We start from the raw sequence: 25,813 nt of genomic DNA on the forward strand, positions 1-25,813 counted from the left end.
GCATAATACGTCGTCACATGCATCCTTCGAGGGGAAGAACGAAAAATCAAAAGTGCGGAAAGTGCAACTAAAAGGAACAGATGTTTTCAGACGCATGCGCATCGACGCGATCAGAAACACCGTATTTGACAGGTTCCTCGTCAGTTTGCCGTCATTTGCTGTCAAAGTGTTGAGATATTTCCTTTTTTTTTTTTTCGAAAATGTACCGGTCAACTTTAATATCTCACACGTTGAAAAATGTTTTGTCACATGTCGGTTTTATTCGTACGACGGCGAATACTTCGCGTAACTTTGCCTGTAAGGATAATATCTTCGTTAAACAACTTGTACAACTTCGCCTGACGGAAAAATATCGTCGCTACGGCAATAACAGATCGCAAGAAACGAAAAGATCCTATCTCCTTGCCATGTTTCTGCCCACTTTAGTACATAAGTACTTTTTCGATGATGAAGAAGATGATGAAATTTCGAAAATCGTCGTAGTGCTTAAACGATCAATATTGTTAATACAGGTTAGAATTGAGCATCAAAATCTATCATATTTGTTTGATTGCACATTTATTTTACACATTTATATGTAACTTATATATATATATTACTACTATAAAGTGGAATTGTAATATAAAATAAATTCTCCTCCGAATCTCATGTTTCAGCGATATTTGCTTTTCTCTTATAGCAAGAAAAGTTTGACAAGGCGGAACAAATGCTGCATATAGCTTTGCATCAAGCGCAAACTGTACAGCATTATGATGCGATTACGTATATTTACGATGTACTGGCAAATGTAGCCTTCTATACTCAGGAATATCACAAAGCACAGAATTTGTTTGTGATAGTTATGCAAAGGCTGATGTCTAAGGGAGCTCTAGAGAATGACATGAGAATTATTCATATAAGTCTAAAAGTGGCTAAAGTAATGGAAGCATTGGGACAACTGGAGTAAGAACAATTATTTGATTAGAGAGATAATTTTTTGTATTTGACTTTTTTTGAAAAGTAAAAACAGTTATATCGGCAAAAGTAATAGAAATTAGTAATAGATTTGCTATTTCTGTAAATATCTTATAGATCTGATTTTTGTTTTTTTTTATTCAGTGAAGCAGAACTGGGATATAAGTTCTGTATGGAACACTTACAATCACATATTGAAACGGATCCAGAAAATATGGATGCTTTACACGCGCAAATGTTGACTTATGAATGGTATGGACAAATGTTAATATCAAAGAGTCAGTATACTGAAGCTTACAACTATATCCTTCGTGCCCTGAATATGGTGAAAAAGACTGACGCTAGTCATGAAGATACTATAGATATACTCAATAACTTGGGATATATTTGTTACATACAAGAGAAATACGATGAAGCCATAAAATATTATTCTGCTGCAGTAGAAATAGGTAATGATACGATAATTATGAATAAATGATTAACTGCGAAACAGTGTAAAAAGGAATTATGTATTTTCAGGAGAGAAAGTACCGGATATACCTCATATGGACATAATTCATGTAAATATAGGAAATATATTTCTGAAGAAAGGCTTGTATAAAGAAGCAAAAAATTCTTGTCAACAAGGTAGAAAAATAGCTGATAATATAAAAAATAATGATGTAATGCAAGAAGCTGACGAATGCCTCAAGGAAGTGAAAAGATTGCTGTCACTGTAAATTCTCACATATAGTTGTAATAGAATTGTAAAAAAAAATATAGGAATGTATTTGCAAAGTTATTTACATTTATGGTATATTATTTGCATGTCTCCAATACACTTATTATAAAGTTTAAATAAAACATTACATTCTGCGTATATGTGTGTGTGTTATCTAAGACGTGATGGAATTATACTCGTCATGTGTGATAGAATCCGGATGTAATGGAATTATGAAAGATACAAGGATATTTGGAAGGTACTTGCATTTAAAAAGACATGCTTATATTTAACTGAATATTCCCAGATATAATATATGAAATTGCAAGAAAGTTCAGTCTTTTATAATTATCTATTTATGTTTAGTACCTAGTGAAAATTGTAATTATTGATATACAAGAAATAGACATATTTCACTCTTGTAATATTTGTCTGTAATCTTGTAATATTATGCAAATTGCATACCGAAGTTACATGCGCGATGGTTACTTGTATGCCTTCGGTACTTATTTTAAAGTTATTACATTTTGTTATATAAGCACAGCAATTCAAAATTGTTATTTCACGTGTAATACATAAACTTTTTCACTTTATTTCTATTTTAATAATTGGAAGTCGCAACTAAGTACTGTGTAGGCAATATATGTGCACATACATACATNNNATAAAATGTATATAATTACAATTGAATTATATTTTAGATTTAATCTGACTATAATTGTATAAAATTATGCAAGTAATAACTTATATTTATACCTAATTTTTCCATCAAATATATAATAAATTATCCAAATAATATTCTATACACATAGGGTAAATGAATCCGAATACATTGTTAATTAAGATAAGTATATAAGATAGGAACAAATACATGTGCGCAGTTATATCGCTCTATGTAAAAATACATTCTTAGATTATTAAACACGAATCGTACTCAGTTTACATACTTTATGACAACTTATTTTAGCTGCAGAATATAGCTAATGTAATAGCATTGTCTTTTAATGTAAACTCTGGTCATTTTTACTAGATGTGTGCAAAAGTTTCTCCTTTTTTTCGCGCATTTATTTTCATAATGTACAAAAAAACCTCTTGCACATACACACATACATCTAATATATTCGTTTAGATGTCATTCTAAGAGACATGTTTTCCGATGTAAAAATAAAGGATGTACAGAGATTCGTGTTACTTTTCTTTTTTATAAGATACTTATTTTCGTGATCTTATTCATTTGTTTATCTGACTAAAATATAAATGCAACTATTAATCGTAAAGATACAGTAGGCAATAAAGTGATGGTATTCATTTCACTGGTATTTGTTTCTGGAAGAAATTAAAATAGCATACCTTTTCTTTTAAAACACAAAAAAAGAAGATATGCAATTATCTTGCAAAAAATATACTAATCTTTTGTAACAATCCATTTAACCGAAATTTTCTTCCAAGGGATCCACAATATTATTCTATAGAAAACGTCTCTATTCATAGTTTGCTATAAGAACCATCATGTATACTCCGAGAAGAAGCGCGAAGATTTCTTTCACCGACTGCCAAAGTTTAGTGGCGGTCAAAAGTTCTGGTATTACAGAGACAGTGGCGATATAAATAAAACCTCCCGCTGTGAACGGGAGAATCCACTTTGTTGCGAGATCACCTGGAATGTGTGGGATAAAATTAGATGGGATGTAAACTAAAAACAGACACATTTAATCTAATCTTATAACCATCTCTTACCCATTCCTTCTGCCAACAATGAAACAAATGTTCCTAACAAAGCTCCTATAGCAGTTGTCAACTGCAACATCATAGCCTGCAAATGAAATCATTAAGAGTTTTTCTTTTCTCAGGTTTTCTATAAATCAAGTTTTAAAGTGACAGTAAACAATGAATAACTGTAAATGACCAGCCTGATGAAAGCAAATATAGCTTTTAATACTCTTATTATTGATTTATTTTACCTTCCTTTTACTGTATCCACTTTGTATCAAAATGGCAAAATCGCCGATTTCATGTGGGATCTCGTGTAACAAAATCGTGAATGTTGTTACATAACCGATACTATTTCCTGCCATGTAACTAGCCCCTATAGCCAGGCCATCAGTAAAGTTATGCAGGAAGTCCGCAACTAGGTTCAAATAGCCAGCAATCTTTATGTCAGATCCAGCTGTCTCCTGTGTTTTGGTAACTGCTTTACCGCTGTTTCCCTTTTTCTCCTTCTTTTCTGATGAGCCATCCTCCTTCTTTTCCAATTCTCTTTGAGGAGCAGAGTGAACATGCGAATGACAATGATCACCTTTGATGATACGCACCGCCTTCTCTACCACTAGAAATACTATTATCCCCAGTAATACACACAAACCGACGGACATGTCGTGTTTGTGATGCTCGGATTCGTCGCCATCGTCGTGGCTGTGGACATGCGAATGGGAATGTTCTTTTTCTGAAGAATCATGCGAATGCGGGACGAGTGCATGAGGGATCAAATGAAGAAACGCATCTCCCAGTAGACCACCGGATGCGAAACTTAGTAAGATCTTCAGCAACGACTCACGTTGCTTTGTGTTGTCCAGTGGTACGAGAAATAATATGAAGAAAGGCGCGGCGGATATAATTAAGGTTGAACTAACAGCTCTTACAATTATATCATTGTGATCCTTGTGATGAATATTTGTCTGCGGTGCGGAAGGGTGTTTATGGCCATGATGATCGTGATGATGGTCGTCATGACTGTGCTCGTGTTGTTCACGATGTACGTGTTGCTGTTGCTGTCGATTCGCGTAGACTTCGTTAGCTTCCTTGGAGTACTTGTAGCTCGGCGACTCGCTGTGTTCGTGAAATCTACAAACAGTCGGCATATCCAGTATGATGAGCGTGAAGAACGCGGCAAATATTATCCTCGGGATCCATTTGTTGTGCGTGGCAGTTCGTTGGTTAATCATCACTGTCATTGTGAACTCTTGTGGTTTCGCTGACACGAACGAGATATGCTTCTTCGCTGATATAACGTTGACATACGTGCCTGCACGGAAGTATAACGTGACTTAAGTTTTATCCAACAAAGTACGTCATGCAACCACGTATACCCGACTAACCTCACACCCACATCGGTCAGGCTTGCCGTTGACATCAACTCGGACGACCTCTATCGCACGTATGCCGATGTAAATTCAGCTCTGTTCTTTATAAATATACTCAACAGTGAACTCTCTGATGCATACATTTTTGCGACTGCACTAGAACATGACTATTTTATTGGCTACGCATTATCTTAAGATGACAAGTAACCAATTAAATGGCTCTGAGCCAATCAAAACATCAAACGAAGCAATCCTTGGTAATATCTTCCATTTTCTTTTCATGTATTCTCCTATTCCACGACTAAAAACCCGGGCTTAGTAAAGTTAGATCGCAGAAATTAAATTTTGTTACAAGAATATTCACCAAAGACATTTTTACGATATTTCTTGAAATGTCTCATAATACTTTGAAGCCCACGGGACATGGACATTGCGAGGCTATTTTCTCAACTTCTCCGATCAGTTCTAACAAGGAAAACGCCGTTCCTGAATTGAAAACGTAAGCAATTCCACTTGACAATAGTTTAACTGACCGTTGCGCGTATCGCTTGACGGTTAAAAATTTTTATTTAACGTCAAAGCAAAAATTATAGCGAGGCATGTTATAGAATAGTGGCAAAAGTAAATAATACAATTTTTACTTATATATAATATTAACTATAAAATAATATATTTTCCATATCTTTAGGAATATATACATGTTTTTTATCTCATAAAATATATATTTCTTATTTTTAAACAGCAAATTTATTTCATATTTTATAGAATTTTATATGTATCTGTACATATTCTTTTTTCTTATTATATATTCCTAAATATTTTTACAAGCTTACATTGCTTTTATAATAAGTAGTTATAAACAAAATAATAATTTTTGTATTACAGTAGAAAGAATTTGTGTCCTTCCTTCCTATCTAATCAGCCATCTGTACCAGCCAAAAGTCAAAGTACAAATAAAAGGGTCCAATGTTCCACGAAAAAAACATCAAAACATGAAATAACAGATATTATAGGATTTTCAAACAAGTCCAATAATATGGAACTATCGTATCCCAAATCTATTAATACAGCAAAGCAAGAAAATACAGTCTACAATAATATATCCGATGAAAAATTGAGGACTCCTGTCAGGAAGCACACAACTGGTTTGCACATTGATAAGACATCGGTTATACAGTTTTGCACACCCAAACATTTAAGGCCAAGCAATACACCTAGCAGCAGTACAAGATTCAATATTTTACCTGCTTCAAGAACACCTGTAAAGCGTTACTTTAGTGATCAAGCTTTATCACAAAGTACACCAGACTGTTTCAACACAGTTCATATGGAAACACCATGCTGCAAAATTGATGATATAACAGTAGGGGAGCAAACAATATATGAAGGTGAAAGCAGTAATCTCACTGTGGGAATACGTATAAGACCCTTGAATTCCAAGTGAGTATGATACAAGGCAATAATAACATAAAAAATTCTGCTGTAATACTTATCATGTTAAATTGTTTTTGATATTAATTAAAAAATAAAGGTTTCTTAATATTTTTATTTAAAATAACTTATCGATGATGGGTACACAAATTTTTCTCTCACATTGTAAGTTATCTTACTCCTATCCGAGGTAAATATTTATATTAAACTAGTGTTTTGATGTAACTAACTGATAGTGGCGAAAGATATTTGAATTTTTATTATATTTGATATTCTTATCATATTTACTATTTCAACTCTTATCATATTTATGTCATGTTCCAATAAAGATCAAGATTAATTTTGATTTAGTAAAAACAAGGTTCTTTTGCTTTCTATTTTGTTTTTTTGTTGTTATTTTAATTCTTATCATATTTGCTATTCTTATCATATTTATTATTTCAATTTTTATCACATTTATGTCATGTTCTAATCAAGATCAAGATTAATTTTGGTTTGGTAAAAACAAGGTTCTTTTGCTTTCTATTTTGTTTTTAATACCTATTATGTCAATATGTGTTATATCAATAAACAATATTTAGTTGTTTACAATATCTGAATATATTTTTAGGGAATTGAATGACCCAAAAGTTACATCAGTTGTGCAAGGGAATGGCCAGAATGTCATTGTAGAATGTGAGTCAGCACATCACACCTTTATATATGATCACTGCTTTGTTTCCTATTCCGATCCGCATACACCCGGTCACGCCAGCCAGGAAGTTGTGTTTCACAATATGGTGTTACCTTTAGTACAAAATGCTTTCGAAGGCTACAATGTCTGCTTGTTCGCTTATGGACAGACAGGATCTGGAAAGAGTTACAGCTTAATGGGCACAGAATCCACACAGTTCGGCACGATGCCATTTGATGAGAAAGTCGGTATCATACCGAGATTCTGCCAGGAAATATTTACACGAGCGTGTAATAATGTGCAGATTGAGACTACCGTAGAGATCAGTTATTTTGAGATATACAATGAGAAGATACACGACCTCTTAGCGAGTACGACTAGCGGGGCGAAAAAGGCTCCTCTTAAAGTGAGGGAGCACCCCGATATAGGTCCTTACGTTGTAGATTTGAGCCAACACTGTGTTCAAAATTACAAAGATTTACAGGTATTTCTATAACTTCACAGTCACTTCATAGTCAATTGTTTTTTAATTATAATTTTTGTTGTCTGTTAAAAAATCTGCTTTCCTTTTTTTAGAATATGATCTTATCTGATTAAGATAAATTAAACTTCCCAGCTTCCCTATCTTTTAACTGAGATTTATTCATAGAGGAGAGAGATTTTTAGAATATTCTTTTAACAGAATATTATATTAATATTTTTTCACTACAACACACATATTTTTCAGGCTTGGCTTAAAGTGGGAAACTCTCAGAGAGCTACAGCTGCAAATGGTATGAACGAGAAGAGCTCAAGGTCTCACAGTATCTTCAGTATTATATTATCGCAATCGCACTCGGACAAGAAGTTGGATAGCAAATCACTTAATGCTAATCGTCGTAGCAAAATTAATTTGGTCGATTTAGCTGGCAGCGAGAGGTTGAGTCAAACCTCTGCAACCGGTGATAGGTTGAGGGTCCGTTTCTAACACAATTTCATTTGAACTACGCGTTGAGAAATAATTAACGTTTGAAAAATTGATCTATTTAACAGGAAGGTGTATCTATCAATAAATCCTTGCTCACCTTGGGGAAAGTAATCGCATCACTCACGGAGAACACGAGCAATCGTAAGCAGGGTTTCGTGCCGTATCGTGAGTCGGTGTTGACGTGGCTGCTAAAGGTAAGTACTATTTTGTTCACTCACGAACTGCGCGTTATAAGTGCAAGTGAAATTTATATTCAACGAATGTACATCTTGATGAAGAGTAAGAATCCGAGGATGAAATACGGAACTTTTAATTCGATAAATCTATACTTTTTAACGATTATGAAATTATACAAAAAAAGATTAAATATATGACCACCGATTGTAACTTGAGACTTAATAGTAGATTCTTTAGTATTGGAGAAATACAGAGAATAACAGACATAGGGATGGTTTAAAAATAAAATGACAATACAAAAAATATAAGTATATAATAATAAATATAAGTAATAATAAATATAAATAATAATAAATTAAATAAGTAATAATACAAAAATAAAATAATAAAATAAAAAAAAGTGAAATGTTTTGAAATAGGAAAAAGTGAGTCGCTCCCATGCTTGGAATAATTAAAGAAAATAATTGGCGTCTATATATTTTAAACTTATATTATCATTATTAAACACCTGTTTCTTTTGTTTAATATTTCCAAACAACTACAGTATTACCCAAATACAAGCATATAAAGCAAAAATTATGAAAATAACATGCTTCGTGTTACATGGTATATGATGATACAATAACCTGAATATCTTAATTACTAATAATATTACATCATAATGCAACAAAATAAGCATAACAACTTAATTTTTACCTGATATTTGTTTACAATATTTATAACCGTGTTTTCAATGATAATATTACCTCTGGGATCAAAGTACACTATCTTATAGAGTGCGATTTCGCGCGATGTTAGATATATTTAGACTATCTTAACTATACATCTTATAATATACAATCATGTATTCAGTCTTATGTAGTGTACATCAAGCAATGAATTATAAAACATTCGTTATATTGAATCGTGAATTATTCGTTATAACGAAATGTCTGACTTTTAAATTGAGAAGTAGATCCAATGGTGGTGAAACGAAAAATTAATTAAAATTACTCAAGTTAGCTTTATGTATGTATTTATACGTAATGCTTCTTAGATAGAATTTTTCTTTCATCGAAACAATTATTTTCGCTCCTCCTTGTCGCGAAATGCTCTCACGGTTTATTTCGCTCGGCATTTGCGGCTTTTTTCTGACTGTTTACTATGGCTCTTTTACTTTTACATTCATCATATGATACAGACAGGTAAAATCTAAAAATTTTAGTTATAATCATATGCTCTTCTAAGTAATTTGCACAACGCATGTATTGATACGATTTTTTTACATTTACCTGATATCGTAGTAAACAGTCTTTTTTTGTAAAAACAGACATTTCATGGATGTAAAAACGAAAATTTCATAACCAAATACATCTTTTCAAATTCGGATATTTTCCCATCTCTTCGTGTTGGAGCGTATTTACATTATTATTTAATGGAGACATTTATTTAACGACTAGGACGCAAGTAAAATTAACGGTAAAGCTTCTTATTTGTCTATAAAGCGTACCCGGCATGTGTTTTTGTACATTAGGCATGTCTTAAAAATAATTTTCACCGGAAAATATCTAAGCGCATACACGCTATTATATTTTTCGTTATAAAAATTATTTCAACATCGCTTTAACACAATATGCATGCTATTAAAAAAATATATTTAAATATATATGTATATATATTATTGCGCGTAAATTGTACATTGTGCATTTAGACGATATAAATACTTTTGTCGCGATTGACTTTCGACAATACTAGTCTCAATGAATCCGTGAGAACAAAAACAATTGTTTCGACAATCGGAATTTGTACTTTCAAATATGGCGATATTTTATGTGCATATATACTTTTATCCTAATGATGTAATTTTGGTAGCAATCGCAATGATTTAATGTTCGCTTAGAACGATACACTTTCAGTGTAAATCTTGATTATATTTGTACTCATCAGATTCATTTGATCCACATTTTTAAAGGCGCGTTTCATCTTTTTTTTGTTCATAAAATAATTATTCTCTTTTAAAAGAAGCAAGGGTAATGGGATCCTCTTTGCAACAGTACAGCGTGCGCAACCGTAAGACTGTAAAACAGAACATTACGAAAGAAACTCTATTCTTTTTTACTGACACGTACCTTCGGTACTTTTCGGTAACAGAGGTAGTTTCAATGATGGTGAAACGCAAAATGTTAATTAAATTCTAAGTTACTCGATACTAAAGTTAAAGTATTCCTTGTCTGCGCATACTCTTATACGTAATGCTTCTTAAAAACTAATTCTCCCTTTTTAAGGAAATTACTTTCGATCCTGCGCGGATGCTTTCGCCGATTTATTTTGTTCGACATTTATCGCTTTCTTATCAACCACTTCATCTCTTCCCTTTCCTGCTGTTACCTTTTCTTCTTGCTCCTCCTCCTCCTCTTCTTCTTCGTGGATTCCGTTATTGGAATCGCTGCGCGATTTACTTCTTATGTAAGCTGCTAAACTTCTCCTTTTCGTTTCTCGACACAAGTGACAGGTCTCTTTCGTTACTTGCTCGGGTTGTTCCGAAGGATATCGTTGCCATTGGGTCTGGCTTGACTTTCCTGAACAACAATGCAGAACGAGTTGCCATGTGTCTTACTAACCGCTTATTACCGACAAAACTAATGCCTATGGAAATTTACCGTAATGCATAACTTCGTTTACAAATGCCACGTTTAGATTCTTAGATCAGAGAACGTGCGTGTGATCGCGAAGATAAATTGTAAATATACCATATTTTCGTGCGGCGAGTAAACTTCGCGCCTAACACGCCTAAATATTTACTTTCACGGAAGAAATGTAAAGTAACAAACTAACAAATGATAAATAGGAGGTTCGATAGCTCGGCAGCATTTGCATCTACGATCTAACCCGATGGGACGTATATTTTCTAAAATATATGTTAGCATATTCTTGCTATATGTGTGTGTATCCACGTGAACTATTCGACACAAGGTAAAGCACGGACTGATCATTTTCTCCCTCCGATTCGATTGAGATCGCCACATCCAGGGAATTTGCGCATTTTACAAGTTATGTAAAACTCGCCGGTCAAACCGGTTTATTTATTCTTTGATACAACGACCGGTTCAAAGTTAGTTATTCTGTTGACATGAATATTTACAGTGTGATATCTTATGACAAGTCGACGAGAGCGACAAATAAAAATTCGTAGTACTTTGCGAGAAAAACTGCTTTCGAATCCGCAAACCGCCCGGGGAAATCGAACCATTTAATATCGTTGTGCGTCACCGCATATAGTTGTCCCGGATTTGAAATCATATTTATATATTCGAGGCTCCCCAATAATTGTTGGGGAAAATTGTTCTGTGGAAAAAAATAGAAACGTAATATCCTTCATTTAAATTCTCTCGCAGATATAAATATATATAAATTATTAAAAATTATTAAAATGTAATATGAAATATTTAAATATTACAGTTATTTTGACCTGTTTTTCCGAAATTTGCGATTGCTCAAACAACATATCTTCCGATATGCATTAACGACGATTTATCTGTCATAAATTAAATATGGCTCGGTTAAAACACATGTTTGAATGTTTGGATCAGCTTTATGAAAGCCTAATTTTAAACGTTAAGATGTATTTAATTTTTAAGCATTTCAAATATGATATTAAACGGGTGAAATTTTTGTACGTGTATATGAATATATTAGCAATTGGTTAATTAGCACACTTGTTAATTTTTCATTGAATACATATGTAAAATGTACGATCGGCCACATGTTTCGACGATACAATCACAACCATCGCGACACGTGATGACCGTTACGGTGTTCAGCATGTTAATTAAGAAAAAACTTCCAACCGAGAAGTCCCGATGTGCAATCTTGCACACGTTCACCCGTAGCGTCGGACGATTGCAAATCTTTAAGTGATGGAAATTGTTCTATATGGAAAAAACTCAGATGTATGATTGAACAGCCTTCGGCAAATATATTGCAAACAAATATCGGCACGATTTCCGAGTCGTGTTTGAATAATGATTAACTCAATGATTCATGAGGAGAGACAAGAGATACATTTTACACGATATCTTCCGATAAATAAAATAAAAAAAAACAGCATCTCCGTTTATTATTGTGGGCAGGCTGTAACGTAACCGGAGTTAGTCGAAATACGGCTGACCCGCCTGCAACCAACCGGTCGCGCAAGCTAGAATTATCACGTGACTAAAGAAGAAAAAACAATTTCAACGTTGATATGCAATAAATCAACGAGAAGGAGGAAGAGGAGAAATAAACGCAAACGGCGTGCATCGAAAGATCATTTTCTCGACTTAAAACGCGATTCGGGTCAGATGGAGTATATAGTCGCCTAAAGAAAAAGTAGCTAAAAATAGGCACGCGTGTACCGTAAGAACGTAGAGTTGCGTATGACGAAGACTCACCTATGTCAGAACAACCAAAATCGAATGACGTAATTTCTCATACATCACGATAGTAAAATGAATATCCCATTAAAATCTTATTTTCAATTAAAATTTTATTAATATGTTAATTTTTATTTTAATAATAAAATTATTACATATATTATTATAATATTCTAATAATAAAAATATTAAAACATAATATAAATTATAATTATATATGACAAAATTTTCTTTGCGTTACATGGAGAAAATAATGTAGTAAAAATTACTATCCAAATTTTGTAATGTTGGACCATATCGGAACTGAAATTATGAAGTACGTTGTAATCTTTTTAGTGACGTACTTCATTGTATGCATCACTGAAGATTACAACACACACACATTATAATTTCAATCATAATTTCGATATGGTTCAATATTACAAAATTTTCGTGGCAATTTTCATTAGAATATTTTCACCGTGTACATTTCTTCATTATAAATATTTATGCTTCTTATTTTTTAATAAATTATCACAAAGTTAAACTCTCTTCTAGACGCGCAATTTCCAATTTTAGAACGAAGATTTTATCGCCGATTTTTTAATATAAAACGGATAATATACGTTTCATATACGTTATAATCGCTTCATATACATCAAATCTATATTGTTAACGAATACTGTGATATCTTCGACAAGGAATACTTATGTTATATAATCTCTACCACACATAATCATCGTTTAATCAAATTACACGGAAATGTGAATTTTTCTCTAGAGCAATCGCGATATCTAATATATCGCAGCAATAATACATAATTTTATCTGATCGTTGCGTAGTTAACTGGAGCGTGATAATGTATACTTTTATTGCGCGGTAAGACAAAACTCGCGCGACTTAAACGGGTGAATCGAAAAGATCTGTTTTCAGTAAAGCACTTGTTTTTCTCTCCGGATGATGGGAAAAACACTGCCTGCGAGAGAGAGAGAGAGAGAGAGAGAGAGAGAGAGAGAGAGAGACTATAAATATAGACACACGCACATATTTCGTAAATGAACATTCGGAGTCGCTATTGATAAGGCGTAATATAACTCTTATTTGCTTAATACGCGTAAACAGAGACTGAGATGCGTTTAGATGTTAGATAGTAAAATACCACTTGCTTTTCTCTGACGTAAAGAGAGAGAGAGAGAGAGAGAAATGACGTCTATTTTTTTTTCTATTTTATCAATGACGACTAACGAACACTCGGGTATTTACTCGGGATAAATCGCTACGTTTCGAAAAAAATTGTTTATCGGGAAAAGTAGCGCGGGGTTATAAGTACCATATGGTTGTGTGAGCACGTTTAGGTATTACGACTGAACGCGATTTGCAAATGATATATCAGATACGGGATAGTTGTGGATACGAGACTTGTGATAACGTTATTTTTGCTACAGTGTTTATTCGGAACGTGGTAGAGTTTATTCAGAACGTGGTATATTTAAATATCTGGGCGCTAACGATACAGTGTAATATATATGATAATTTATGATAATACGGCGGGAATTGAATATTCGGTCGCCTACATGGACGCAGTGCTTTTATACGATGTACTGAAGCATATCGACGAGCCGCTGACGCATTTCTTTCGAACCTGGTATCAGCTTGAGGAATGCATAGGTATAAACACGTGTGGCGTCGTCAATATTCTTGATTTATTCAGACATGCATACGGTGATACGATTGTAATCAGCGACGCATTTAAATTCCAGCTGTATGTAATTGCAGCGCGCAGTACGGATCTACGGAAACTAATTTTCAATCGCAAAAAAAAATGCAGCTGGGAGAGAGATTAATGTGCATTTCTCTTATTTCCGTTAAAACTTATAAAATGAATGTCGACTAAAGTTTTCGATATAGTAAAGAAAAAGTAATTAAGGCAATCCTTTATCACTCTTATGCAGAATAAATGAATCTTTGATACTGCTATTAAGACTGTTTTATTTTAAACAACAGTGTGTTTGTTATTTTTGTCTTGCAATAATGTTACTCTGCCTCTTGTCGGGTCTCTCGTGATACATGTATCTCGCGGAGTAAAAGATACGGCGCAATTTTATGCTGTGCAAAGGTAGCTCTCTATTGTTTGACTCGTAGCTGCTCTGCGAACTTTTACTTCATGTGAACGCGTACTTATGTATTCAAGTGCATTTTGACCGTACTGATAGGACGTATTATAACTTGCGTGCACGCGTCACGATAGAACCAACGAGCGATCACAGTATCTGCAATTTTCTCGCAACTTCCGATGAGAATTTCCGCAGTATCTATCCGTGCAACAAAATAATGGTTTTCGCAGCTTCCATTTTCATTCTAATTGAGAAAATAATTTCTGGCAAACATTCCGTGAAAAGACGTTTCGAGACTATTCCCATTTGATCCAATATTTATATATATAATCTTTAAATAATTTGAACATATTTTTCTTTTTTCTTTATAAATTCTTTTTGAATAATTTAATTTTTTTTAAATAAGATTTTTAAATCACTTTAAACGTATTTTAAGTACTTACAAATATGGAATAATAAATATCATGAGATGTTATCATGAAATATATTTACTACGTTTTACGTTTGTGTAAAAGTGTGCATAAAAGTACGTTTAAAATTTTTTAGAAAAAATTTGCTTATCTGACCCCGAATAATTAGCATAGTGATTATAGAATTAAATTTCAGTGTGTTCTCTGTTTATCCACGTTTCGCACAAGACTTACGAAGACCATACGAGCAGGCAGATTACTAATCTTCTCTGTGACGTATCTAATGTTTTTATGAGGCTACGTTTATTATCGCTTTGATCTCTCTAATATACCGAGTGTGAAACGCAGTAGTTTTAACTGTAATTACCTCGTCGGCTTCAAAGTCAACTGTCGGAAAGAATTCCGCACGACATTATTCATGATTCTTTTAATCTGCTAATTAGAGAAATATATGACCCAACTTCTTATTATACAGTCTTCAAATTTTAAGAGCCTGTTTTGCAACAAAGAAGATAATTTCTTGCCAGAGTCAATTGAAGACTGAGACCTCGCGACTAATTAACAGCTCTAAAGTTATTTTCCCGCTTCAATCTTATCTCACAGAGATTGTGGATGTGTCGAGAGAGATTCTCGTTCGGATCACAATCACGTTCAGATTGCTCTCGAGAAATTTTAGACGTTTGAGGAGAGACGCGATCGCAATCTCGAGTCCACCTTGTATATACATCCAAAGAAACGTTTTCCTTGCGGTGAATAAATAATAGGTGTAATTTGCAGAAGCGCCATGTGCACGTCAATTATCACTTACTACCACCGATTCGATGCTACTTTAAACGCGTATATTTCATTATCAGTTTACGATAGAGAGCAGAGGGACGCCGATAAAAGAATAGCACGTGCGGTGAAGAGCCAAAGAAACATCGTCAGCTGAAACGTCATTCGGAGCGGCCCAAGAGTTGGGGACGGGTTTATCCCTTCTACGCTTGCTTCCGTCTTTTAAAACGGACGGAAAATTATGTTTCAAATCGTGAGGACCATCGCGACCAAACGATCCCCGTTCATTCCGAAACTCGTCAAATTGAGAAGCGTCGCGATCCTCCCGCCACCGACCATATTTTCGTCTGTTCTTTTTAGCTGAACTAGCTGCACTAGTTGAAGAAAATTACACACACACACATTGAAGCGTACGAAGCGTACGTAGATTTCGCGTTTCGGTGTGCGTAAATTTCTCGAACTGGTGCAGCCAGTTTTTGAGCTGAAAAGAACGGACCGATTATCTCCTCCGAGACAATTCCGCACATACTAAGAAAATAACCGCTGTGAGAAAACGTTTTATGTAGTTTGTTTACATTATCTGAGGAATAAAGGGGAATTAATGCGCGGAGATAAAAAGATATTTATAAATCAGAGGAGTTTGTCGAACAAGAACACGGAACACGGAAGATAATAGAAGTTTTATAAGAAAGAGAGAGAGAGAGAGAGAGAGAGAGAGAGAGAGAGAGAGAGAGAGAGAGAGAGAAAATCGAGGCTGAATGAATGCCTCTCTCTTCATTTTCTCTGTATGTATCGCGAGATATCTACCGTTTCGGCTCTTATCGGTCCTTCTGTTTTTATCGCGGATTTCATCACTGTGCGTGACCTCTTTTTTTTTTTTTTTTTAGTTATACCTCGCTCGCCGTCAATTATCATTGTCGCTCTACTCACTATTATGGAGATACTCCTTGTTCCAGGACAGCTCGTAGTCGCGGTATTGTGGGCTCCTGAAGGATCCGTAAATGAACACCTCTGGCATGTAGACGAGATCCATTGTTGCTCTCTTATCAACAGGTGGCAGGCGTTAATTAACGGCGACCCGTTGCGCGTTTCTCATCGACGACTCACGCGCGACTTGGGCATCACTACTCTCTTCTTCCCGCGGGCAAAATTTTGGAATTTCTCCGCACGGAGGAAGAGGATCGACGATCTGCTGTCGCGTTAGTGAGTCGGAACGCCGCTCGCCGTGTGAAGAAATCCTGTCGCTAATTTTCCCCGCTTATCGGCGGCTCGACGTTAAACCTGTTGTTGCTCTCTCTTTCTCTCTCTCTCTCTCTCTCTCTCGCAGCCTGCCGTCTCGCCCGCCTCTTGGCTTCTTCCTGTCCTTCTCTCCCTTTCGCTCTCTTTCTCGGTCTATTTTAAGCCACGGCGTGCCCTTACAGGAAGAAAGAATCGGCGACGCTTCAATGCCGATGCAGCAATGTGCATTCGTTGCTGATCAACGAGTTCTCGTAGTTAGTGTGCTGCGAGCTGAAGAAGCGGCGTCGAGAGGATGATGGTCGCTGTGACGTGAGCGTCTCACGTAGCTGCTATCTCTCCCTCTCTTCGGCGGCAGAAAGAAAACGCAGTTCTTCCTCTTGATGGAAATGTTAGCGAGTGCGTCTAGCAAGAAGCTTCAGTTTTACTGAACGGTGTTTTGCTTTCGACTAAGGACGCGTGGACGCCAATCGCGCGTAATAATGTTTATCTGCTTCCCCACTCCGCGTCCTCTGCTCCGGTTCTCTCTCTCTCTCTCTCTCTTTTTCTCGCTCTCGCTTGCTCGTTCGCTCACTTCGCTCTCTCTTCGACCCCTTCTTCATCGCGTACTTTGGTAACGCATCTTTCTGTCCTTCAGGAACAAACGTAGGCTCGTTTCTCTCGCGGCGGAGATGCCCCACCTTCCGTTCCACCAATCACCTTCGCCGCGTTCTCTTGAATCGCGCGCTACTCGCAAAAGGTGTCGCGCCTGCGCATCGCGCGACGAGCCGCGCGCTGCGCGCGCACATGAGTACGTGCGTACCGGCGCGTGCGCCGCCTCCGCGATCTACGCCGTATTTCGCGCGCGGCGTCCAGGTGCGTCCTGAAGATAGGTGTTGCCGCATTGTTTTCCGAAGTTTCTCGGCTGATTTGGTTTCGCGGAGGTTACAGGTCTCGGAGACGAGAGGACGAGAGATAAAAGATTAGGACTATCAGCGACACGCGGATATTTTAATACTATGCGTCCGGCTTGAGTTCCGAAGCGCGAAGACGTCCCGGTGTAAAATATAAAACGGAAATGCAATTTCGGCTGTAATTTAAATTAACCTTGCAAGGAAAAGCAGAAGGGTCATTCATGATCCCAGTAAGACGATTACGTTGTGTATTATTAAGGCAAAAAGACCGATGTCTACATACGTACCTAACTCTGGACACACTTGTTCTTTTGGCTTTTAAATACAAATGTTCAAACTTTAAACGCAGAATGTATATACATGCAATGAGTATACGCAAATATTTTATGTTGTAAAGGTCGAGCATTCGTTTTGAAGAATTAAAATAACAAAAATGTTCACAGTTAAGTGTGTGTCCAGACATTGATACTTTTGTCTTATATTTTTGAAAAGTATGTCCTCGTTTATTGTCTCATATGATTTTTTTGCTCTTTTTAATCAAACAGAATACGTATATTCATGTTTCATGTCACTCGCGACGTCTTTCTGTTGATATTCCGCAACTCCACTTTTTCTTGCAAGGGTTAATAATCGTATCAAAAGTACACATTACACATATATGTGAGAGAAGTAAACAGATGTATCTGCTTTCTGTCGTAATGTGTGCTTTTTTGCAAGAAATACATATATTTTCTCGCGCAAGTGAAAATATTAATCTTACGCAAAAATTACGTCTACCGGGCAATGGGGGCATTTCGCCGAAATATTGGATTAAATTTTTATTATCCGGCGTATGTTTTTTTTTCTTCTTTTTTTTTTCTAGATCAATCTTCGCAGTATCGCACGCTCTGTACGCGAAAACAGAAATTTCATTAAGATCCGACGATATACTGATAAAATTGATGCGTACGACGGATGTACATGCATCTTGATGGCGATAAAGTGATTATAATTGACACGTTCGCTAATTGATCTTACGATATATGTTACACGATACATGATACACGTCTTACACGTATATATGTATGTACGGGGCGAACCACGCAACGTGATCAGCTTAATTTATTCTGCTGTTAGTGGGCCGATTAGAAATTTTTTGTCTAGTGCTTCTGGCTTCCTTTTTAACAGTTATAGAGTTCCTCACAATTTAAACAAATAGCTCTGCTCATTAAAGTAGAAAAAATCGATTCGGGCAAACTGAGACGACGCCAGGTTCACGCTGCGTTTCACTTTGTTTCGCACGTGTCTTCTTGACATCCGATGCAAGATTTCAAATGATTTAAAGATTTAAAAGAGATCTAGAAAGAATTCCAGCAATTAACATAGTTTTTTCAGTATTTAAGTAAATTTTTAAAGAAATTTCGGAGTTCTCGTTCATATAACATATTTTTTATATAGTTTTAAGCATACTTAAGAATTCCCCAAAGAGTTTGAAAAACAATTTTCTGGCTTTAATAAAGTACGTGTGAGTGAAAAATAAGAACCATTTTAACATTGAACCGTGAAAAGTAGCATATGATAGGACTTACTTATCTGTAGTGTTATATCTTAAAAGTCACGAGTCGTATCGTGTGAAGTACAACTGTGGTAGATTAGAATTTAAATGGAAGTCCCTCGAATATCTCAATCACCGGGAAAAAAGAAATATAGAGGAAGAATGTAGTCCTTGAAATTTTATCATCCATCTGTTTTACGTCTTTTAAAGAAGTGGCTCGCGAATGATCAACGATAACACAGATAATAAAGATACCGATATAATTCATAAGTGATTAGATTGCGATCGCCGCTCTCAACGTTTAACGTATTTATTATTACACTATGCTTTTTCACTTGTACAAACTGCGTTAATTAAACTGCTGTAATTAGAAACGACAATAACGAAGGACATAATAAGCACATAGTTTGCGGTGCTCGAAATACTACAGATCAAATTGAGCGCGAAAGCGTTTACACTCAAATATTTTTACACTTTGCTGAATTTGTTGCACTTGTTTTGATAACGTAGCGTTTGCAAAAAAATGCGTATTTTGTGAAAGATTGAATGTTATAAGATAAATGTACTTTTTGTCGAGGGCTTTTATAATACACAGTAAAAAATTTTACGTTAAATTTAACATATTTCACATGTGTCCCAAACGGTCCACTCTGGCGTTGCAAAGGTTCGTAAAAAATCTGGAAAATTTCGGGAAAAAAACAAGTTTTTTACTGTTTTTCCCAAGGCTTGAAGAAACATGGAAATTTTAGTGTTGTTACAGCATTGTTGAGAACAAGGAAAAATAAGCAGACACCCACATTTGTTTTTCTTTTCCGATTTATTGTAACGATAACAAAATATTTCTTACAATCACAAAGAAACAATACTTATTATCAGTCATTCAGGAAATTTTCTCTCTTCTTTCTTTTTCTTTCCAACTATATTTGTGAAGAATAATAGCTTGTCGCGCTATCACCCAAAGCGTTGCGCACGTTCATTTAAAACTGTTTAAGCGTCGATGAAGCATCATTAATATAATACCTTTGAAAGATATGTAAAAGAGAGTTAAAAAGTGCATATAGCAAGAAATAAAATATCTTAAAAATTCTTGACCGAGAAATCTGATCTGAGGACGTCTGCGTGTTTTGTGAAAAGTAACAAAAATAGCATTTTTCTCAAAACGACGGCTTTTTCCAGTTTTCTTCTCTGTTTTTTCTACAATTTTTCCGAAAATTTAAGAACATTAATCCATGCAAGTTTTTGTGTTAATGTAACACAAGGTGAATATATTGAAAAATAACACAAATATTTGGTCTAAAATTAACACAAAATTAATATCAATAATACATTAATCGACACCGAAGTATAAAATGTATTATTTCAACATTTACACATATTGAGTATCGAGATTCAACCCAAAATATTAAGACAGCATAAACACAATATACATCAAATTAATACATGTGTACGCTAGAAATTTAACACGAACATTTTAACAAAGACCGATTTTAACACAAGTGCGAAATATTTCTTACTGATGTACTTACTCGATGCGTTTGCATAGATATTGTCTAATTGAGATAATCCTTTTGCAGGAGAGCCTAGGGGGAAATTCGCGGACGGCGATGCTCGGGACGGTATCACCGGCCAGCATCCACGTAGAAGAGACTCTAGCGACTCTTCGATACGCATGCCAGGCCAGAGCAATAGTCAATCGGATTCGTATCAACGAGGATCCACATGACCGACTAATACGGTAAGATATTCCCTGTATAACCCAACTTGATATGCATGCTGAATACTACGCGAAAATAAATAAATGAGACGAACAATTACAAGGCGCAGACCAGCTCGCAGTTTTTTTTTTAATAATTTAATTCACCCGAATGTAGCGAATTGAAAGCTGAAGTTCAGCGTTTACGTGGGGTGCGCGAGGGGTACGAGAAGCAACTTGGAGTTATACCTCGTCGGCTGCTCGATTGCGTCGAACCGACTCATCGGTCAGACAGGGAAGTTCAACGAAAGCAAAAGGAGATTGACAAACTGAAGGATCAGTTGAAGAAAACAGAGGAGCAGCTGACCGCTACTCAGATGTAAGCGATAATAAACTAACGCTTTCTGTATCTTAGGGAGATAATTACAAACGAGTTAACAACAACAACTACGCAGCAGCTCCATTGTGATATTATTAATTGCTATAATTCTCTGTTAATAATTAGAGAGAAGAAAAGCGTTCCTGTGCGGATCTCTCGATAGTTTTTTTAACAGTATAAAATATTACTCCGCAATAAAGATCTTACGGATGTATGCATTATTTCCAGTTGATGCTAAATTATTTCTGTTTCGATACGACGATTTAGCCGATTAATCCAAGTTTTCAGGATATTGAAATATATTGGCAAAATGGAGCTAATCGCGGAAGTCAGACATCGTTCTATTGATCTATACAAGAATCTCGCAAGCTTTACCAGCGATTTATTTGTTAAGGTACATCGAATATAGGTGATACTTATTGGTCAGCCATGTATAATTGCAGGAGCTGGCGTGAAAAGTGCCAGAAAGCCGAGGAGAGGAAGAGCACCGAGCTGAAATATTTGCGTCGCTGCGGAATTGCGATCGAGATCGATTTTCATGAGCGGGACAAACAGCCTTGTCTCGTAAACCTTACGGCCGACCCAATGTTGTCCGGCACGCTTTTGTATGTTTTACCTCCAGGTCTGGTTAATGTCGGCAGAAACAGCGGACCGGAAACTGCCCGCAGAAAATTGGATATTATGCTGGATGGGCCTCTTGTTAGGGAGTTACACTGGTTAGTCATGAACTACGTGTGTATGTGTGTGCTTTCGATGCTTAAACATGCCGGGAAGAATTGCGTGAATGAGAGAAAGAGAGACGGAGAGAGGAAAATGTGTATTTTGTTGATAGCGATGCTGAGTTTTCCCTTTTATCAAGTGTGCTATCGTTCTGTCTCATAATTCCACGTATCTGTATGCAACGTACCGCTGTTGTTTGTTGACTTTTCTTTTTTGCTAAGCATATATCCGTTGGAGCAATATTTTCTCACATTTCTACTTATCAGCACGTGCATTGCATCGTTTCTTATTTCTTATGTTGAAATCATCGTTCTTAATATCGACGCATGTATAACGACCTCTTCCCTCACTGTCGGGCAGCTAATCAAGGTGGATTGTAAATGTGGTGGAATGTTGTTCAGTGAAGAGGAGTGACGCATATTTTAATATTTCTTATAACCTCATGAGCATTTTTCTTCAAATATAATACTCGCGCACGTGTACTTTATAATTTTATCTCTTAACATTATGTACTTTATAATTTTATCTCTTAACATTATATTATACTATACAAGTACATTAACATCGTATTATGCTGCACAGGATGCATTAAGAATTCACGGTTTTATGGATAAGTTGTAATACGTAAATAGCGAGTTTAAAATGTATGAGCTTCATTTGAATCGTATATATTAACGTATCATCTGTATAACAATTTGCGACTATGCATTCGGCATATTTTAAAAGTTGAATATTCATTTCGAGATAGTCCAACGCTCATTAAAATCGTTTCTAAGTATTCGAATTCTTATTAACAGGCACTTACAACCAACTTTTTTTATTTCTTGTTTTTCCGCTACTCTTCGTCAATCTGTTTGCTTGGTATCGCTTAATATTTGGCTTAATATCTACTTCTTCACAGCTCCATCGAGAATAACGAGGGAAAATTGATTCTCACGCCCGAGATGGACGGTGATACATACGTCAATGGTCAGGTAATGAGTGTCATTGTATGTTTATTAACTTTCTGGATAAATAATTTCAGTTTGTTATGCTGGTGAAATAAATTGACGATTAATTTCACTAATCCAAGGTTAATAGTTAATTACTTGCGCGTACGAAATTTTTACTGAAATAAAAACATTTGCCACGTTTCAGATGATAACTGGAAAAGTCATGCTCAAACACGGCGACCGCTTGGTCATCGGCGGTAATCATTATTTCAAAGTCTTGAACCCGTACGACAAACCATGCAACGTCAAGCTTTCCGCACAAACAATAGACTTTGAATTTGCACATCAGGAAATTCTCCGGATACAAGAAGAGAAGTATGTGTATCGCTCTCGTAATACAAGAAGAGTTATTACATTTTACACTTGTCTGATGATTTCCTTCGCGAAGATTAAGAGCGGAACTGGAGGAATCGAAGCAGAAAGCAATAAAGGAGCTGGAGAACGCCAAGCAGGAGGTGGAATTGCAGCTTGGCTTGCAGAAATCAACGTACGAGCGTAAGATCGAGGACCTTGGATCCACTTTGGAAGAGCAGAAGCATGCGCTCGAGCAGATCAATCGTAGGAGAAAAGAATTAGAATTGGAGAGAGAATTGCTCGTCACAGAAGTGGAGACGAATAACAAGATCAAGAAGATAGAATTAGAGCAGAGTCACGCGAAACTGGCGCCATATAAATCGAACTTCCTGCAAGAACTGGAGAATATTCTGAATGAGCAAACGGCGGATTTCGAGAGCGCGCTTAAGATGAAGCTCAGTAAGGAAGCTATAAATGCCGGTGGAATTAGTTTGCACGAGATGCAAATACTTGTCAAGGAGGCAACTCAGCGTTGCAAAGAAGTCGGATTCGATTACGTGAGTTGTTTCGCGATAAATTGTGCATGCGCAGATTTTTATATAACAATTATAATGTGTAATTAATTATATCTGTACTTTGGAGAAAGGCGAACATCCAAATTCCGACATCTGCTTCTTTAATTTTCAATTACAGAAAATGTAGAAATTGCGAAGATCAGAAACTTTCAAAACAAAAAAAAATATTTGAATCTTTAAGTTACGAAACTTACAAATTGTATGATTTTTCTAACCGAACGACTGAGTATGGATATCGGCTTTCTTCCAACGTATATAATAAAATTGTACACACATAGCGTCGCTTCTTTTCGAATTTAAAAAGTTTCCATTTCCTCCTAGGAATTCGATCAGCAACAAATAATAGTGAGAAAGAAATTGCAGCCGGTGGTGCGCGTCCGCGATAGGACGCGAATGATGGAAACACTCTTGAAATCGATGGACTTTCTGGACTGGGTTCATCGCTTGAGGAACTGTGATATTGAAGATTCGATGAGGGAGCTACGAGATTTCGATTGTAATTGGGAGCCTTACGATGAAACAGAAGTGTTCGAGGACTCTTTGAACGGCAGTCGAATCTCGATAAATATAACGCCTGTGAAGAAGCAGCTGAATGAGAGTATCCATCAGTTTTCCATGGATGGATCCATGCTCGAGGCGACTTTGCACGACCAAACGTCCATCATAACGTCGCACAATCAACAGGAGGACATAAATGTCTGTCTCACTCAAATAGAGGTGGCCACGAAAACGTTGACAAAGCTGTGCCGTCAGGACAAAATATATAGCACTGAGCCGATTGTCCAGTCGTTAACTAAAATGCAAGATGTTGTCGAAACCTTAAAGAACATCTTCCGAAATAGAGAACACAATGAGTGCGAGGAGACGAGCACAAGTTCGACGAGCAGCGCTGACGAAACCGTCATTGACGTGACGAACGACGTGAAGAATATCTTCCAGAAGGAGAATCTAACAGAGTGCAAGGAAGAAAGTACAAATTCAATAGACAGCGCAAGTAAGACGAACGAGACGGAGAGCGATGTTATAAATTTAAATCAAAATACATCGCCCACGAAGTCGAACTTGCGAAACGCTGTGTCTGACGTAAGAGCCGTGAATGCTCAAAAGAACGTGAAGTTCGATAAAACGGTAAATCAGTGAGTCTGTGAAACCAGCGAAAGAGAAAGGAATAATCGTTATTTAGGATAGTTATTTTTAAACGCCGCTATCAAAAAACATTCCGTAAGGAAAGTATCGTATGATAATATTATAATGACACATCGTATAATAGATGCAAGCAAATTCTTACCAAGCATTTTATTAATTTATACGTTTTAATATATTTTAATTCGAAAATTAAAACCGTTATCACTTTGGTGAGCTCAATTTTTGATAATCAATAACCTCTATATAAAATATTTATTTATTTAATATCAAAATTTGGGCTCAAATGGACAGATAGGCACACACACACACATACACACACATACACTGGAATTATACCAGTAACAAACTATTTCAAAATATTCCTTAGAAGACACGTTTGTATTTTGCATCATTTTATGATTTTGCTTGTTTTATTTCATTTTTTACTTTGCCCGGTCTCTTTATCAAACTTAAAAAATTAAATCAAGAGGCTCGGTAGTCAGATTTTAGAATATACCGAGGAATTCATGCACATGATATACATGGTTAGCAACGAATCAAAAGAGACTGCATAATATAATTTATAACATGCGAATTGTATATTCTATGTATGTAAATTTGATTAACGATACACGCGAAAATTTGTTACAACAGCACGAGAGCTTTAAGACCTCCGATTTCAATATTAGAGCTTAATTTTTTTTTAATTTTTCACGCAACTC

General features: G+C 35.8%; 4 protein-coding genes across 6 annotated transcripts; 2 read left to right on the forward strand and 2 right to left on the reverse strand.

The window, feature by feature from the left end:
• Nucleotides 1-177: 177 nt before the first annotated feature.
• Nucleotides 178-1,735, forward strand: LOC106741380 (tetratricopeptide repeat protein 19 homolog, mitochondrial). Of its 2 annotated transcripts, none has more exons than XM_014613317.1 (4): nt 178-512; nt 680-942; nt 1,099-1,403; nt 1,474-1,735. In XM_014613317.1, the coding sequence occupies exons 1-4, from the start codon at nt 201-203 to the stop codon at nt 1,671-1,673; spliced, it is 1,080 nt and encodes a 359-aa protein (XP_014468803.1). In that variant the 5' UTR covers nt 178-200; the 3' UTR covers nt 1,674-1,735. The 2 variants fall into 2 exon arrangements, with proteins under 2 accessions (XP_014468803.1, XP_014468804.1); XM_014613318.1 differs by having other exon boundaries at nt 421-512; nt 657-942.
• Nucleotides 1,736-2,325: 590 nt separating this feature from the next.
• On the reverse strand, nt 2,326-4,805 carry LOC106741385 (protein catecholamines up). Of its 2 annotated transcripts, XM_014613329.1 has the most exons (4): nt 4,750-4,805; nt 3,616-4,676; nt 3,392-3,467; nt 3,136-3,311 (listed from the first exon to the last, which is right to left on the reverse strand). In XM_014613329.1, the coding sequence occupies exons 2-4, from the start codon at nt 4,603-4,605 to the stop codon at nt 3,136-3,138; spliced, it is 1,242 nt and encodes a 413-aa protein (XP_014468815.1). In that variant the 5' UTR covers nt 4,606-4,676; nt 4,750-4,805. The 2 variants fall into 2 exon arrangements, with proteins under 2 accessions (XP_014468816.1, XP_014468815.1); XM_014613330.1 differs by lacking the exon at nt 4,750-4,805 and having other exon boundaries at nt 2,326-3,311; nt 3,616-4,743.
• Nucleotides 4,806-5,048: 243 nt separating this feature from the next.
• Nucleotides 5,049-25,813, forward strand: LOC106741403 (kinesin-like protein KIF14). The gene is made up of 12 exons (XM_014613401.1): nt 5,049-5,233; nt 5,620-6,174; nt 6,776-7,322; nt 7,566-7,793; nt 7,871-7,999; nt 20,888-21,048; nt 21,185-21,385; nt 21,829-22,101; nt 23,007-23,079; nt 23,243-23,412; nt 23,486-23,948; nt 24,288-25,813. The coding sequence occupies exons 1-12, from the start codon at nt 5,127-5,129 to the stop codon at nt 25,104-25,106; spliced, it is 3,726 nt and encodes a 1,241-aa protein (XP_014468887.1). The 5' UTR covers nt 5,049-5,126; the 3' UTR covers nt 25,107-25,813.
• On the reverse strand, nt 8,457-17,372 carry LOC106741406. Its single transcript, XM_014613404.1, has 2 exons — nt 16,581-17,372; nt 8,457-10,540 (listed from the first exon to the last, which is right to left on the reverse strand). The coding sequence occupies exons 1-2, from the start codon at nt 16,681-16,683 to the stop codon at nt 10,251-10,253; spliced, it is 393 nt and encodes a 130-aa protein (XP_014468890.1). The 5' UTR covers nt 16,684-17,372; the 3' UTR covers nt 8,457-10,250.

Source organism: Dinoponera quadriceps, unplaced genomic scaffold (assembly GCF_001313825.1).
Source record: "Dinoponera quadriceps isolate SergipeBrazil2010 unplaced genomic scaffold, ASM131382v1 scaffold405, whole genome shotgun sequence".
In the NCBI taxonomy this organism is placed as follows: domain Eukaryota; kingdom Metazoa; phylum Arthropoda; class Insecta; order Hymenoptera; family Formicidae; genus Dinoponera; species Dinoponera quadriceps.